The sequence below is a fragment of the Procambarus clarkii genome, chromosome 14 (genome assembly GCF_040958095.1).
Source record: "Procambarus clarkii isolate CNS0578487 chromosome 14, FALCON_Pclarkii_2.0, whole genome shotgun sequence".
NCBI classification, from domain to species: Eukaryota; Metazoa; Arthropoda; class Malacostraca; order Decapoda; family Cambaridae; genus Procambarus; species Procambarus clarkii.
Window position 1 is genome coordinate 35,900,619 of NC_091163.1, and position 18,623 is coordinate 35,919,241.

General features: G+C 42.7%; 1 protein-coding gene across 1 annotated transcript in view; it reads left to right on the forward strand.

The window, feature by feature from the left end:
* The window catches only part of LOC123770216 (myotubularin-related protein 10-B), a 53,917-nt gene that overhangs the window by 7,223 nt on the left and 28,071 nt on the right, over positions 1-18,623 (forward strand). Inside the window, exons 2-4 of the mRNA XM_045761898.2 lie at positions 2,220-2,280; positions 9,405-9,541; positions 14,438-14,611. Of these exons, the coding sequence (XP_045617854.1) occupies positions 2,220-2,280; positions 9,405-9,541; positions 14,438-14,611 (372 nt within the window). The remainder of the gene's footprint in view (positions 1-2,219; positions 2,281-9,404; positions 9,542-14,437; positions 14,612-18,623) is intronic.

An 18,623-nucleotide genomic window follows, 5' to 3' on the forward strand; every position in this document is an offset into this window, starting at 1 on the left:
TTCGTATAAATGGCCTTAAAATCGATGGAAAAAATTGGCACGTTCATAGCATAAATTCAACAGTACAGTATTTTGTTTGTACTTACCAATACAAGAAGTCCTGATCCACTTGCTATCTTGATGATCATTATTGATGGAGCATAGTTATTTACATGGAAGAGGTGGTGGTGGATTTTGGTGTTGGGTTGACTGAAGTGGAGATTAATAGTGATAAGGTGACCTCAGATGTTGACATACTTGGGTCAACGTGTGATGAGTCGGGTGCAGGTGAGGCAATGCCAGCTTTCTTGGAAGCCTTTGCTAAAGACTCTTTAATTTATATTTGCTTCATTCCCTCTGCTTTTGTTTTTAAAAACTTGATATACAAATTGTACAGGTTCATCATGTCCTTAGTTTCAAACTGACTGTTACTCATTTCCATAAATGTCAGAATGCCTTCAAAATATTGCTGAAATATTGCTCCTCACGCTTGTGTTTGTACCACTGCCACACTGTATTATCAACACTCCACTTTTGCTTTACTTGCTGCCTTTCTGTTTTGTATTGCCTTATCACTTGCACTTCTAGAGAAATAGTAAAAAAGTATAAGTTTAGCCTTAAGATCAAAAACAGAACTTTTACTAATGCCGTATTCAGCATACACGACACTACTCTGGACTCTGCTCTCCACCTTCTTAATTATTTCAACTTTCTTCTCAAATGTCATCACTGACCTCTTTCTTTTATGTATCCAGCTTGTTGAAGCTTTCACTGACACAATGGGTGCATTTGGAACTGACATGGTGTTCGGATGTTCCTAGATTGTGATGATATACAACAAAGTCACGGAATGAACACTCCAGTCTCATAACAAATCAAAACAAAATGGGAACAATGGGCCGTGAATCTGTGACGTTACAGGGATGACGCCACTAGAGTGGTGCCCGACATGGTCAGTGGGCAAGCTATGCCCATCTCCCACCCAACCACCCACCACCACCCCATGCTGCGAGGCCTGGCGTACGCTTGTCTGATGAGATACCCGAACCATATTATGCGAACATTTTATGTGCTTCCCCAACTTGAGCATCCGAACCAACCCCAATCGGGAAACTGGCATTTTCGGATAGACGGCGTTTGCAAAGCACATGGATGTCTATCAAAATTGTCACCTGGCTTGAGCAAAAAATATATACTGTATATATATTTTTTTTTTGTGTCCAGGCAAGATTACAATGGTAATGGTGGCCACTCTGAGAGGGTTAAATAGGATCAGTTAATATGACAGTATCAGTACTTTACATCACTGATTTTGTTTCACTGTCAAAGTGAACTTAACATTCAAAGTGCGGTAATCTTTTCTTGTTTAATTAAATTACATTTATTGCTAATAATGCATATCATTAACACTCTTGAATAGCTCTCAGAAAAGTCAATTAGCCTTTGTAAATTTGTTAAATATTCATTTGAATCTTTCCTAACTTAAATTAACATGTGACAAGTTGGTCTGTCAGGTGTTTGTTGCTCAAACGACCAAAAATTGCTCCCATCTCAATTACTTGATAATGGTCCAGGACGGACCAAAACGTCGTTGTCTCTTCATATTTTGGTGTCTGGTTTAGTCATCAAAGATTTTTTTTTTCTAAACCGAGATCCAGAGCATTTTATGCATCGTGTGTGTATGAAAATTTTGTGAACTGTCTTCTAGCTCTCTTTTATACTTTGGAATTAGTCTAATAAATTGTCATCCACACTTCTGTGGAAATAAACATTCCATTCACTGGGCTCTACGAAAGACTAACTCTCGACCCCACGTGTGTGAGGCCGAAGCTTCAGCTTCACACACGTGGGGTCCATGGTTCGAGTCTCCTACAGCCCAGATGAATGGAATGGATTGGAATTAGTCTATTAGACATCATCAAACATTTAATTTCTTAGAATTGTCAGTTATATGTGATACGCAAACACGGAAATAATACACGAAACAATGGGTATAAATTGGATAAGTTTAGTTTCAGGAAAGACTGGCATCAGTACTGATTTGTAAATAAGGGGGTTGATTTATAATACAAATTACTGGGCAAGAAATTAGATTTGGGATCACTAAAGGGTTTCAGGCATAGGTTTGAAAAATACATAGTATAGTATACAGTATATGAATGATATTTTGGTGGATATAAACAAGAGCCATCTCATTCCTATTTTGAGTCATTGGAAATAATTATTTCCTCCTATTCCAGCGGCCCATCGATGTGCCTGAAGAAACTGTTGAGGTGAAGATTGAGCCGGACCTTCTCCCAGGTTAGTTATTAACATTGAATTATATACATTGTTACCAGTGACATCATACGGCATCAACATCATTACTGTTGTCAGCAATAGTATTGCCCTCTTCTTGTATTGTGTATAAATGTATGCAAATTGTTAGCACATTAATAGAGTAATTATATGGCAGATTCCATTTTTCATTCACTTTGTTCCTGTTCCCATCTCACACACACATGCATACAAGAGCACACGAACATTATTAGTGTAACATTGGTAGCAGTTCCAAAATTGCAAAAAAAAATATATATATATATAAATTTACATTTATTTATTTATTTATATATTTATTACAATGGGGTACAACTTCTGGTGCAATTGTAGGGATCAATTGTCTCGGAGAAGAGAAGAAAAGGCAATTTAAGCGGGTGCATATATACTGGAGGAAGGTGTAAATTTACAGTATTAGCTTGGTGACCTACTTGCTGGTTGAGAGGGAGGGTGCTTGTAAGGCTTCACCACGGGTTCAAGTTGTGTATTTGTATTAGCGTACATTGGTGTAGGTGGCCACTTGATACTCTGAAGGGTTGCGCTCCCACATGTTGTGCATGTAACTCGTATTGACTTTGTTGGATATTGCATCAGTGGACTAATTGTAGATGGCGAGACACACAGCATGCTGAATTCAACGAGGCTATACTCGGTGGACACTGACGGCTATGGTTACCTAGTTAAACTTTTATGTTGATATACTGTGTGAACATTGTGGTTGCTACCACCATAACAACTCTACGAAGATGTACTCTGTGTAAACCGTAACGACTATGATTGCCACCACCACCACAGTTGTACGAGGATGTACTGTGTGTACACTATGATGGCTATGATTGCCACCGTTATAATGTTTATTGTATTTGTGATTACTGAATACAGACGTTTTCAGGCACTGAAATGGTAAAGTGAAACTTAGTGCTACAGTATTACTGAACATATATGCGAGTGTGTTGAATACCAAGTGATAAATTGGTAAAAATTACCTATCTTTCTGCATGTGTGGCATTTCTTAAACATTTTTCTTAGTAATTATGCTCAGAAATGTTAAACTGTATGTGAATGAAGTCATTACACATGAAATAAAGAAATTTATTAGAAAAGGGGGGTCATCAGACATTTAAACACAAATATTTATACTGTTTAAAAACCCTAATGCATGAAGTTGATGAGTTAGCTCAAATGATGACATAATAGGATGAATGTAGCAGTGAGTGACTGTAGCCCATCAAGGAGGATAACATATTCAATCAAGCACAGTATTATTACAGGTGCCAATCAAATAATTCACGATGGCTGAATATATTAACGAGAAATTTGACACCGAATGTAATAGAGTAAAGATAAACGTATCGAGTCCCTCTCGAATAAAAGTTTCTCAGGGATGCCCAAGCAAATCTAGAACATTACTGTCACCACCACGTACATTGGAGTCTTTTGGGTCAATTAGTCCCCGTTGGCACTCCTCGTCGTTTACAGAGGAAAAGGACATGGAAACAAGTTTTTCTCAGCTCTCTTATCACTCTGCAAGGGATTTATGGAAGATTCCTGCTGAATACACCAGTAAAAGGTCGAGCAAGGGAAAATACAAGAACCCAGTTCAACAGGGAATTGTTCTGGATGTTGCAGAAATTCATCATAATGTTGATAGAGAGAACACCAAGAGTGATGGGAATAATTCTACTTCAGTGCATTCTTTATCTGTATCACCTTCCCCAAAGTTGGGTGTTAGTGCTATTACTGGCAGCAAATCCCACCTGAGGCCAACCCTACATGTAACACACTCTCCGAGTCCTTCCGTAAGAAGTAATTATTTACAGTCAAACTACTCTCCAAGTCATTCTCTGAGAAGTAACTTTAAAAGTGGCCATGAGAGTGAAGGGTCATCTATTTATGAATCTTCGTGCATGTACCCACACGAGGATTGTTTAAGGTTGGATAGTTCGTCGCCGATTCCAAAGACCGTTGATGTAAACTACGCAAGAAGGATGTCTACACCGTGTGTGTCTTCTCGAAGGCCTCGTTTATCTCAGGGTATCTATAGTCTTCAATCTTCTCAACTAGCAGTATCTCCTTCACGTATGCGGCGAAATATGGAAATGCTGAACTGTACGTCGTTCCCTTACATTCCAAGCATGGAAATAAAGCATAGTAAGAAGGTGCGTGAAAGTAACAATGTCCAGAAAAACACGGATAAAGAACCGGAGGAGCCAAGTTTAATTTGTAGTCAAGGACTGAGTGGTGCGTGTAGAAATATAAGTGAGGAAAGTGGGTTTGATCAAACTTGCCGTTTGAATATTGGTGTCATTGCCAGTTTAATTTTCTTTATATTCTTTTTATGGTATCTTGTTATGGTATATAAAAAGTTCATTAATCACAATTCGTACTTTGATACCTCTGGAACTCGGTCACCTCCTGAGCTCCAGCCTATCCAAGAAGTTGTTGTTAATATATATGCCAAGGATCTTGGTGCTTAGGCATTCAAGACGTTGCCATTATGAACCGATCTTCCGAGTGATTCATTATTCAGAGTGCCGTATTCAATTTTGTATTCAGTTACAGTACAGTATTGTATTTAATCAGTGTATATATGGCATTACCGGTCTCTGGAGGGTACCGGTTGATCATTTGTTTGTGCGACCTCACAATAACTCGGACAGTTGGAGAAGTTCTTGAAGTACACACGTGTATGCCTTCTTTACCCATCTTTATGACTAATAAGACCTTTACCCTATACTCTGTTAAATGTATTGTGCTGCATTATATCGTGTGCGACTTTGCAGCGATGGTGGTGTAAGGTGTGGCACTGTGCCACTTATGCTGTGAGAATGTCCAAGCATTGTGTGTGAAAAATGTTCATCAACCTTGGTAAACTTGTGTGTCTTGCTCTTTGGAACTGGTTTGTTTATGAGGTTGGCACTGTTCTTATTACCATGATGGATCGTGACACTCTTTTTGAAACTTAGATGCATTGTGTCACTGTTCTTGAAACTGATGCATCATGTCACCACCTCAGAAGAAATGTTTCATCTCTATGGATTGTCATGTTTGAGGATATGCCATTACTCATCACAATTTAAGACATGTAGTGACTAATGAAGTGATAACCTATACTTGACACCATGGAATTGATGATGTTCCTTGGTGGACTTGTTATGGCCAAAGAGGCGGTGTGAGAGTATGGTCTCTCAAGGTTCTCCCACAGCTGACTTGAATGGTTCTGGTCTCTCAAGATTCTCCCACAGCTGACTTGAATGGTTCTGGTCTCTCAAGATTCTCCCACAGCTGACTTGAATGGTTCTGGTCTCTCAAGATTCGCCCACAGCTGACTTGAATGGTTCTGGTCTCTCAAGATTCGCCCACAGCTGACTTGAATGGTTCTGGTCTCTCAAGATTCTCCCACAGCTGACTTGAATGGTTCTGGTCTCTCAAGGTTCTCCCACAGCTGACTTGAATGGTTCTGGTCTCTCAAGATTCGCCCACAGCTGACTTGAATGGTTCTGGTCTCTCAAGATTCGCCCACAGCTGACTTGAATGGTTCTGGTCTCTCAAGATTCTCCCACAGCTGACTTGAATGGTTCTGGTCTCTCAAGGTTCTCCCACAGCTGACTTGAATGGCTCGTTGCTGTTCACAGTGCACCTAGCCGTTCACAAGGCTCTTACCCCTGGATGGAAGACTGTCATGGTTGGCATCCCCAGAATGCCCACATTAATAGGAATACTTGTATCATACGAAGGCTGCTGTATGTCCAGGCAGAAAGTAGATAAAGGTGAGTTAAGCAATTGTGCCATAGCAAATGTGAGTCAGGAAGTACACAGCTTGAAGGTGCAGGTGTGGGAAGAGAGGGGGAACACCAGCGAGGCGAGAGATGAGCTCTGATCTTTGGGGTCAATCTCAACTGTCTCGATGAGGAGTTGTGACGTAGTCGTGACGTGGTCGTGACGTCACTCTTCTACCCATCATGTAAGGATCAGTATCATTGGTTCTGGCCCCTTTGCTGCAATGCCATTGGCTAGTTTGTAGGCCTGGTGGTTGTGCCCTGAGGACGCTCGCAACCCCTTACAATGTTATTCTCGTGGGGGGAATTTGTATGTGGTAGTCGTGTGATTCTAATCTATTGGTCAATAGAGTGGAACACACTACCTGTCCCTTACCGTCAAGTTAAATTCGGCGTTCTTCTCGATATATCAGTGCTCGCCCAGAATCGCTATTGTGACTGCTTGTATATTGTTTAGAAGCCTTCGAGAATGATAAAAGGTCTTTGAAATCACCAGAACGAAACAGACTGGTATCAGGTAACACCTGGAAACAAAGTGAGATCGAGATCTCCCTGTGAGTGACTCATTGGTCTAGAGTGAACTAAGGAAAGTGCCGCTGCCTAAGTAATCTGTGTGACTAACCTAGCTGCCAACGCTGCCGCCACTCAGTCCAGAGCTTGTAGCCGCCAGCCGCTACCAACCACCACTCGATCTGCCGCACTGTACTACTTGACGTCACTGCCTGTCACACCCTTTACTCACACGCCTGTGTCTTTTACCTGCAACTATGACATCATAAGATACACCTGCGGTCAATGTAGAAACATTGCACGCCTTCTGCGAGTACTCTGCCGTGTCAAGTACTGTCGTGTTGGGAAAGCTTTTCATCCTTAGTGTCATGTCAGAACGTGCAGGACCAGCTGCCAGGCCACCTAGGAGGTCTTGCATAAATTTGCGTGAGTGAGTGAGTGAATAGGGAGAGGTAGCCATACCTGTAAGTACAAGATCTTGTTTCTTTATTAAGTGTCTTTCTGTGTGTTGATCTGAGTGGTCAACGACAGTTCTCACCTTCTCAACACTTGACACAGATAGACGTGGAAAACCGAGACACCTGATGGTGTAAGCGTGTTTTTCTGTGTGGTATCACAACATTACACTTGTCTGTGAATGAGAGCTTCACATACACCACACATTTAGATATTGTGTGTCATAAGTTGTGCATGATTATTGCCTGTCCCATTGACTGTGTCATTGTTGATTTATTGTGCATGATTATACCCCCGAATATCATGTTTGGAACTCCTGTAACCCTTTGTACACCGGCATTTTAAGTATGCCATGTTAGTGATTGGCTGTCACTTGTGTTAAGTTAGGTTTTGTCCACGAGTGGATCGGAATCGATTAGTTAGACGTCAAGAGTCTCGCCAATGCGATAATAGCCTTGCTGATGCCAACCTAGAGTAAATCAAGCACCCATTGTATTAATAGTTAAGTATAAATAAACTATTGTCAAGCATTATGCGGTGTTTCTCTTTAACCAAATCTGAATACTGCCATTACAATTAATTAAGCCTTCAGCCCCAGGTGTTTCCAACGCCGAGTTGTCTATTAGTCACTAATCTATAAATGTGATGAGGACCCTTGAAGTCCCTTAAAGTGTTTCAAGCATTGAGGAGATTCCCATGATCAACGTGGATCAGGACCAGGTGAGGCTAGTCTGAGAGGAGACCATCAAAAGGTTATTTGTTTAAATATGGCATTGACTCTTCTATCTTGAGAAAATTTTGCCACTAGGGATTTGCCTCGGACCATGTAAATAGGTTGACGCAGGAATCTATGTGGGTATACTAGACATTCCCCTGACATGCTGCTTAGGGTTATGCTCTGTCAATTTTGCTGAAGCTTCTTATAATATAACAACACATAACACTACAAACTCTACAGTATATAGAAGTAATAATATACTGCCATAGAGGCAGTATATTTATATGCTCCCATTATATAAATAACGGGAGCAGTGCTGAACACTAATATTGAAACACCTAAATAGGGGACTGAAGGGGTAGGGAAACAGGACAATTAAGGGTACTAGGTCACCAGGGGGCAAATAGAATGGTAAACCCAGTAACATATTGGCAGGTACCATTAATACAAAAGGGGGATGACAATTTGAAAACATTACTTTATCACTTTAGAAAGACAATTCCTAACTATGTTATCTAACAGAGGCGAAGACAATGGAATGATAAGGTGCTGGGTACAAGAAAACCGTTCTTACTACCACAGTAAATTCCACTTGACTTTGAGGTCCTTGATGTTCGTCCTTCAGAATATTGATCATGCCCCAATACACATTCCACAGTCCACACACTATGGGAGTCTTCTCCCATTGAATGTGATCTTATATACGGCTGAACGGGGCACGTGAGATCCTCGGCCTCCATTTGATGAGGAAGAGGTAATTCTTGTGGGTTGGCGTGACAGCATCGTATCTGACAACCTCGTGACCACCTCACCATTGACCTGAGTTGACCTGGCCCTTGGTTAGCACCTGACTAAGGTGCGAATTTTCCACTGTGTACCACCGACTGGCTGGCGACGTGCTCAACCCTTGCTGTTTGGTTGTTCTGCTGTCTACTGCTCTCTAGCTCCAACTGTCAGTATATAGGTACTTGGGAGTTAGGCAACTGTTGTGGGCTGCATCCTGGGGCGGGGCGTCTTGGTGGGGCCCCCCGTACAAGGGGGCCACATACAGGCCCCCCCAAGTTGGTCTTGTGGGGGCCCCCCATACAAGGGGGCCACATACAGGCCCCTCAAATTGGTCTTGTCCAGGGGGGGGGGGGGCAATTTGAGGATAACTGTTTCCTGTTGTTGACTATGGAAATCCTTTAAGTGGAAGTGGGAAGAAACATGGTAGACATTTTAACATAATAAACACTTGGGGAAAATTTACAAGGTAGACAAGAACACTATTGCATATGAGTGGGTGAGCAGGAAAATATTATGGTGTGTGTATAATACATTGATGCAGCAGAATCTGTAAGGTTTGGGAACTAGTTTACTAGTTGACTGAAGGGTGAGAGAGGCAGTATTCAAGAGTTAAAGCACAGCTCCAGTAAGTAATGATAAGCAAGCATAGTAAGGCCAATTCATACCAAATGGCACAACATATTACGGAAACAACGAAGACACGAGCACACACACTAACTTCTGTGCATGCAGTCATAACCCTTATTCAGTCATGATGTAAAGGTTGCAAAACAGTTTCATTTTGTCTTATATTTGATTCATATTTGTTTCTATAATGACAATGAGTAACTAAGGGCTAATACATTTACATGTATGTGCAGGAGAGATTGTTATAGCGGAAGCTAACAACGTATTGAAGTTTGCACCTCTGAAGACCAACAAGACAGGGATCTCCGGGACCTTGTTCGTAACCAACTTTAAGGTTTCTTTTGTTACATCACTTCCAGTTGACAGTAAGGTATGATTGCTTAAATTGTTTTTGTTCATATTGTTTCAAAAATGTTTCCTGGAGGATCCCTCATTGACTCCCTGAAGATGTCTTGTGAAATGGCTCCCGGCTACCAAGATACATCAGCCATAGAAGTCCTGTATGGTCTTTATCAGCCATAGGAGTCGTGTATGCCTCTATGAGGTGGCCCCACTTCTAGATACGACTGGCTACCAACATGTTACCAACAGGTGGCAGCACCCTTAGAAGCTTCCAGCTTCCACACTATCTTGCTTCAGCCATGTTGCTGATGTCTGTACATACTGATTACACACCTCCCCAAGTCATCAGCTGTAGCGAGTCGCACTGCTTTTCAAGATAAGTGTTGGGGGCATCCTTTGGAGACTGTCCTGTAGGGGCCATTTGCTTTTGTATTTTTTAAAGCCTCACGTGTTGTGTGGACTTGTCTATTGTTCACTTTGAGCTGCATGTGTTTAGGAAAGCCCTTACCTAAGCATTCTTACAGTTTCCCTTTCTATGACAGTGTCTTCGATGGTGAGTATGGGAGTTTGCCCCTAGTAGGCCAGGCAATTGTTTAGAGTCCCTCTCTCTGGGCAGTGCAAAAGTTGCAGGCTATAGTTTTAATGGGCACTAGTTTCTTTCTTCTTCTATTTGAGACTGGTAACTTCCCTGCAAGTCTTTGGTATGACATGTAATGGATTGACTCACCGTGCTCACACAAAGTCAGCAAATGAGATGATGGAACCTATAACACAGGAATGCAGAGAAGCAATGGAACGGTTCATACCTCTTGGAAGAGAAGTGGACAATAGGGAAACCCGTGGTTTAACAGTGTAAGGCGAAAAAGGAGGAGTCAAAAAAGACATAGAAAATATAAGGACATGGGCACAGAGGCAAATAGGGAGGCGCTATCATGTGTCAGGAACAAATACACAAGAATTAGGAGGGCAGTGGAGCAGCAGTTTGTAAATGACATTGTGCAACAGCAAAGAGCAAACTTAAGTTGTTGTATATCCATATATGAAGGGAAAATATTGGTACAAGACCATGTGATTAGACTACACGGACAGGGAAGGAAACTATTGCACGATGACAAAGAAGTGTGTGAAGAACTCGACAAGAGGCTTCAGGAGACCTGCAAACTAGGGCCAGGATTTCTGACCAATTTGTACCTGTTTTGATGGACAACAGATGAAGAGGGGCCCGACAGCTGAGTGGACAGCGCTCGGAATTCATAGTCCTGAGATTCTGGGTTTGATCCCCGGTGGAGGCGGAAACAAATGGGCATAGTGTCTTTCACCCTGATGCTCCTGTTCACCTAGCAGTAACTAGGTACCTGGGAGTTAGACAGCTGTTATGGGCTGCTTCCGGAGGTGTGTAACAAAAAAATGAGGCCTGGTCGAGGACCGGGCCGCGGGGACGCTAAGCCCCAAAATCATCTCAAGATAACAAGAAACAACATTGAACAGAATTGAAGTTAATAGGTAATGGTAATGTCTTCTCATAATAATATAGGATAAAAACCTACACTTATGTCTTTGTGAATTTTATGTAATGATTTACACCAAGTCTTTCGCACTCTCCCGAGTGCTTTGTCAAGGTCTGAGTACTAGTACAATATGTGCTTAGGACATGACTTACATCTCGACGACTAATGCCATTGGTTGCATTGGGAGGTTTCTGTCATCCCGCTTTTCAGTTCAGGTGGATATCTTTTGATTCCCTTTGCAGGATCAGAACCTTGCTTTCCTTATGAACCCGGCCTCCTTTGAATTCAGGTTGGCTTCTTCCTTTTGACTTTGGTACGAACTCCCTGTATTGTCCTTGCTTGTTGACAATTCTCTCCTTTCCTTGGGAGCTTGGCATGGCTTTTGCTGAACCCAGACACTGTGGGGAAGTGAGTTCTGTCTTCTCAAATCTGGCCACTGGTCAGGGTTGGGGAGTAGAATTGTCAGAACCCACTTAAGGTATACTCCAGGTGATTGTAGTTGCTCTTGGGTGGTGCTACTTTTGTGCCACTTAAAAACTGGTTGTTTGCTGGGTTTCTGGTCAAGGATGTGGAGAAGTGGCAGCTCCATGTGTTAACTGCCTGTGCTCTGTGTCATCCTCACTGTGGAGGATGACAGGGCTTGTGCTGTTGGTTTGTGGGGCTAGCAGCTCCTGACTGGGGTTAGATGGCACGGAAACTTGAAGCTGCCAGGATGGTGCTACTTGCTGGTTGCCATTTGTAGCTACAGGGCTATAAGCTCATTACTGAGTGAATGATTTGTGGAGTCATTTGGCTGTTTCAGTGCTTTGTTTTCCAAGAACCTTGCACTTATCTGTATTGTTGTGCTTACTTTCTCAATGTTATCTGTGTGGGTGATTGTAACAATCCTCTGCTCCCAGTACCTTTGTGATGGGAGTCCAGGTTCTGGCTCGGGTCCCCAGTAGGCCTTACAGGATTCCTATGGCTGGTGTGACTCCGTACGGGGCAGCCATCTCATGAGATAGCTTCAGGGATGGCGCCACCAAAACCATACCGAAAATAGGCGTTTCATTACACTCTGCTAGATTTTTATGTAAACTCTTTATTTAATTTGACGAAGTATTGGAGTTCTAGGCCTACACGAGCCAGAACCTGGCCCCCTCAGCGAGGCACGAGGAGCAATGGCCTATAGAAGTGCACATGTAGTTTGGAGCATTCTATGTCTGCTATAGACTAGGCCAGGCACTCAGAAAGGTAAGCCCCTCAAAACAAACCCCTGTTCTGGTTAAAACTACTACTGAAGACTAACTAGTAGACAGAACTCTCGCAAACGAAAACGAACAAACAAGCATGACATCATACGTGCCACGCTGCTTGTCTGTGCAGCTCCCCCACTCCCTGGGAGGGGGAAGGGGGGAGCCTCAGACCTCTCACGCCAGCTATCCACACCCCAGTTCTCAGCTGATGTGATGAGGCTTGGTCGTGTGGCTCTAACTCTTGATTCTCTCTTGTGTTGTGCTGTTCCTTGTGTCCAATACTGCTGTAATGGTGGCATGCGAGCTGGGGAGTAATATTCACAGGTACTCGGGCTGCATGTGCTTAGGGGTCCCCCTTCCCTGAGTGCCCTGTAAGTACTGCCCTTGGGGCTTGGGGTTATCTTCTACATGTCACCTTGAAGTCAACCTCTGTTGATCTTTTGCTGCTTGGTAATTGATCGCCCTGGGAGTGTTGGGGGGGGGGTTCCTCCTCCCATGTTTCCCTTGGGATAAGTGTTAGTTTTTGCACTGGTAGGGGCGCGGCGTATTACGCAGCTAGTTTTCACCTATTACAGCGGCCGGCTCTGTTCCTCCTGGGTACGTTATCCTCTTGCGGGTGTTTTCTTTTCATTTTGTTTCTGCTTGGTGGGGGTCTACTTTTGTTCCCCTACCCCTCAGTTATCTTAGAGTCTTGACTTCTTGTGTTCGGTGGTACCCCCTGCTTGGCCCTCGTGAGTGGACACATCCCGGGGGTTCAGTTATATCAGTTTGTTTGGTAGTCTTGGGTGCCAGTTAGTAGTACCCTGCCTGGGCTTACCTTTAGTGATAACAGTCTCAGGGCCTTGGGAAACCCCGCGGGGGCACATGGGGTCCAATGGATGCGACTCCTGGGTCCCCCTCTCGCTTTTTGCGAGATTGAGGGTTGCTCTGTGCCCTTGTCTCGGGGCGACGCTCATTGTTTTTGCCTTCATCATGCTGCCTGTTGGGTCAGTGACACCTTCGACCCAGAGTCCTGCGAGCATTGTTGCTTGTTTGTGACTCCATTCACCCAATCAACTGACGACATTATTCGGGTGTAGGTTATCTTGGTTATCTTGAGATGATTTCGGGGCTTTTTAGTGTTCAGGCAGTTCAAGCGTTGCATGCTAGGTTTAGGCTGCTGCAAAGTGCTAGGTTGATTGCTACCCCGGATGCCCCTAGGCTGCCCTGCTTTACTTATAAGGACCCGGACTTTGGGGTGTTGGCCGCTTTGGCTTTGGTTCAGTCTGCCCCCCCTTCATTCTTCCTCTGATGTGGTTCATTAGTCTTCCCCCCCCCCCTATCCCCTTGCTCCCGGCTCTGAAGCGTCTGAGGGCTTCGGGGTCGGGTTGGGGTTTAGAGGATTCTGAGACTCGGGCAGTTTCAGGGGATGCCCCTTCCAGGGTGATGATGGAGGCATTTGAGTTGGTTCCTCCATCTGTTGCATATGGGTCTGACCAGTAGGCCCCCTTCCTTAGTGTTTATACGGCTGCCCTGGCTTTTTCTTTTGAGGCCCGGGCTTTGGAGGAGGATTTGGCCCCAGATCCTGGTGAGGAGGTTCCCAAGGTTGGGGGGGGGGGCAGACTTGGGGGCCTTGGGCCCCATTGAACCCTGTCTGGGTTTTCCTACCCTCTGAGTGGGGCTTATTGTTACATAGAGTGAGGGTTTTCCTCCCCCCCCACCTATGTACGAGTTGGTTTTGGTGTTGGCCCCTCCCCGGGTTCGGTTCTGTGTTCTTTCGGGTCGTCGGTTCCGTCCTTCCTGTAGGTAATTTTAACCACTTTCTCACCATTATTTTCTAGGACATGTATTCTTCTGCATCGTGTCACAATCATGTTCGAATCGTATCGGGTTCCTGCATGACCATTGGTCACATATGCCAATGGACCCATATGAGCCTCCGTGATTTTGTGGTTGATTTTGAAGGATCTCGAAGGTTCGAAAAGATCTTCGATACTTAATAAAATATTGGAACATCTGTATGTCACTATTAGGTAAGCACTGTATAGCATAGACACTGAGAATCTCTCTCTCAGTCGGCTACAGTTTAAATGTGTGTGTTTTGTAATGTTTTTAATTTTTCGAAATATTTGATACATTTGTTTCATTTTTATTTAATTTCCAATACTGATTATTTTTGTATGATGTATACCGTATTTTCAGGAGGCTGAGCTGCACGACCGAAGCCTTCAGAACCATTTTCTTCGGGTGCATGATGTTTGCCTTTCTGAGGTTGATTCAGTCAATCAGTTTTCTGAAGGATCCATGAAAAAGAAACGAATATATTACAATGCTCCCTGGCCTCCGAGACTCTCAGGGTTACAATTAGTGCTTAAGGTAATGGCTTATTTTGTGTTAATTCTCGTGCTTTTTTGTATTATGTTTAGGGCACGTTGTTGAGATGCTACATTGGTTTTTGCTGGCTTGTATGGGCCAATAGGCCTTCTGTAGTTACCCTGGTGCCTTCCTGAAGCTATCTTCCTGAGATTGCTATACAGTATACTAAAGGGTCACATCCGTTGCAGAAGTTCTGTTTGACGTATTGGGAACCCGAGCTAAAACCTGTCAACCTCACAAAGTGCACCCTGCACCTCTGTGAGCAATCCACAACTCCACCAGAACAAATCTGCAGAAAGTGAGCGAAGCTTTACAGACAACTGGAGGGTTCACAGAAAACAAAGCCTAGTAACCACCAAACAACTCTGCAAATCATTCACTCAGACTAGCTCGAAACTCGTTAGTATTCAATACTGCCAGAATTCAGTACTGTACTAACAATGCCTTCTGGGTTTTCCCAGGCACACCATATCGTGGCTGAGTCGTCTAGAGCGTGTGCCTTGGAACGCCCAGTACATATGTTCAAACCCTCATCATGGCTCCTATAGATTTTCTCATTGATGCATCACATTAGTGTGATTACTCTCTGTATTAACTTTAAATGTAAAATGTTCATAGGCCATAGCTCTCTGCTCATCTCTGATGGGGCCAGGTTGTGACTGGTGGTCCCCGATGGGCTAATAGACGTCCCTGACTGATGGCACCTAGTAATATGGTACTGATCACTGTATAATAGCTTCATGGAGCCTCCGGGTCTCACCCACAAACTGGCGTTTCATTACATTCAATGCTTGTTTTTTTCTTTAAGTTCTTTGGCTCTGTTCCAGTTTTGCTACATAGCTGTACCGGCTTGGTGCCTCCTTTGATAATTGCTTGCTTACTCTTCCAGTTTCTGATGAACAAGTTCTATCTTCTGTTTCTGTATCTCTATTTTGGTATATACATTGGAACCTCGAATGACGAGTGCCTCAATTTACGAGCACTTTGAATAATGAGAGTGCCGATCGCCAACAATTTGTCTCGATAGGTGAGCACTCGTTTGATTAACGAGTAAACCATATGGTGCGTTCCTGCTGCTTCTCGCACATTCACGAACGCCTCCGATGATGCAAATAAATTTTTTGTTTTGCTTAAAGATGCTAATGTTGCTGGGATGTAAAGGGGTGACTGCTGTGATGTTGCAAAGCATTGACGTTTTTTTTTTGTAGAATAAAAAAATAAAAAATTTGAAAAAAGAACAAATATCAAAAAAGGTTCGTTTGGTGTTTGTCAGGTAGGCTGCTCCATGTTTCTTAAAAAAAAATTAAAAAACTAAAAAAAACTGAACATATTTGAAAAACGGACAAATGCCATAAAGGTTTGTTCAGTATGTCAGGTAGGCTGCTCCATTATTAATAAATAAATGAAAAATACAAAACAAATTGAACACATTTGAAACAAAGAAAGATTGCCATTATGGAGCATCCTACCTGACAAACACTGAACGAACCTTTATCGCTGGCATTTGTCCGTTTTTTTTTTTTTTTTTTTTTTTTTTTTTTTTTTTTTTTTTTTTTTTTGTAAGAAACATGGAGCAGCCTACCTGGCAAATGCTGAATGAACCTTTTACTATAAAAAAAGAAACAACAAAATTAAACAAATTTGAAAAACGGACAAATGTCATAACGGTTCGTTCAGTGTATGTCAGGTAGGATGCTCCATTATTTAAAAAATCAGATATCATATTGATGTTTTTCGGTGGTGGAACGGATTATTTTTATCTCCAATATGTTAAATGGGGAAAATTCGTTTTGACAGGAGCATTTCACGTGACGAGCACAGCGCCGGAACGGATTAAATTCGTTATTCGAGGTACCACTGTATTGTATGTCTGGAGCAGCAAGGAAAAGTTTATTTTTTCTGCTATATGTAGCATGTTTATATAATACAGTGGCACCTCGACATACGATTGCCCCTACTTATGATAATTTCGAGTTACGATGTAAATTTCATCGAAAAATGCGACTCGACATCCGATGGTGTCATCGACTTCCGATATTTGTTGGTACACGTTGGGGTCGACCGAGCGCGTGGTTCCCAGTCACGCGGCCGACCTGCCTCAGTTTACTACAGCTGCCCGCTTAGTGACGATCGGGGCTATAAGAAATTCCGCTTTTGTGGTGATTTTTTTGCACTATGAACATTAAAGTAATTATTATATATCACGCCATGAGTCCCAGGAAAGTCAGTGGTAAGACTCAACATATGAAAACCCATGTAAGGATGACCATAGAGCAGAAACAAGAGTACAGAATGTCTCTTTCTCAACAATTAAGAAAATGTGTGCAGCATGGGAAGAATTGCAAACCTTTGCTGAAATGATTCGCCCAAATCAAGCTGCAGTAGGTCGTTGCCTTAACCTATTCAATGACACTGTGATGCATCATTACAGACAAATGTTAAAACGAAGGGAAAACAAATGTCTCTTGACAAATTTGTAGTGAGACAAACAAGCACTGAACCACAACCAGGTCCTAGTGGTATTCAGGCAAAACGTAGGAGAGAGAGTACCCCAGAGAAAACATCACTGCCTGATGTGATAATGGAAGGGGACTCCCCTTCCAAACAGTAACAACTCTCCTCCTCCCCCCTCATCACCATCTTCCATACACCATCAAGAGCCCTCCATAGAGGTAAGATAAACTTAGGTACTGTATTGTAGTTAGAAAAAAACATTGTATTCAGTATAAAGTGTATTTGTATGTTAATATTTTGGAGGGTGGGGAACGGATTAATTCAATTCCCTTTATTTCTTATGGGAAAATTCGCTTCGACTTATGATATTTTGACTTACGATCCGTCTCTGGGAACGGATTAGCATCGTAAGTCGAGGCCCCATTGTATAGTATGTATTATACCTAATAGGCAGATTCCACTACTAGGCCTAGTAGACTAGGTCTGTGTTACCTAATACCAATGTATTTTGTGTATTTTCTTATACTGTGTCTGCAAAAATAATCATATTTTAATGAAGTGAGCAGATTGTATTGGTTATATAAATTGTTAATTTATCTAGGCCTAGTTATACATATGTTATAGTTAACCTTCATAGTGAACCCAAGGTCTTTTTCGCTGTCTCATGCAACAGGAAAAAAATTGTTTTGCATATGGTGAATAGTTGTGCAACATTGCAAATATGGCAGGAGGTTTGTTCCAAGTACAGTGGATTAGACGATGATACCAAGCAGGTATCAAGGTCGGCCGAGCGGACAGCACGCTGAACTTGTGATCCTGTGGTCCCGGGTGCGATCCCGGGCGCCGGCGAGAAACAATGGGCAGAGTTTCTTTCACCTTATGCCCCTGTTACCTAGCAGTAAAATAAGTACCTGGGTGTTAGTCAGCTGTCATGGGCTGCTTCCTGGGGGGTGGAGGCCTGGTCGAGGGCTGGGCCGCGGGGACACTAAAAAAAAAAAAAAGCTCCGAAATCATCTCAAGATAACAAGCAGATAGTTAGGGAAAGTTATAGAATTTGTTACCTGGAGGTAGGAACAGCTGGTGACATTTTTGCCGACATTCATGTTACTCGAGTTTTTTAAATGTTGTCCAGTGGAGCATATGGATGCATGTAAAGTTAATTACACTACTGCTTCACTATTAGTGTATTTACAACAAGTATTGATGCAAATACAAATATGGTATACACACATCACTGCACCGTACAATTTATACTGCAGTTTTATTTTTTGCACGACTTTTTACACGATATCATGTCTTTATTGTCTTGTTATATCTGTATTGTCACATTACATTATTGTCTTTAGAACTTGTACAGTATGTGATAATCCATGAAACAGACACCTATGAGCTAGGCAACAGTACAATCTTTGTGCCATGCTGTCACCAATCAGAGTGCTTGATTGGTGTCGTGCACATTCATGTAATCACCACCACCATTTGGTGGTAATTACGTGAAGGATTCATGTAATCTTTCACCACAGTGGTGAATGTGGTGAAAGCCACATGCATTAGTGGC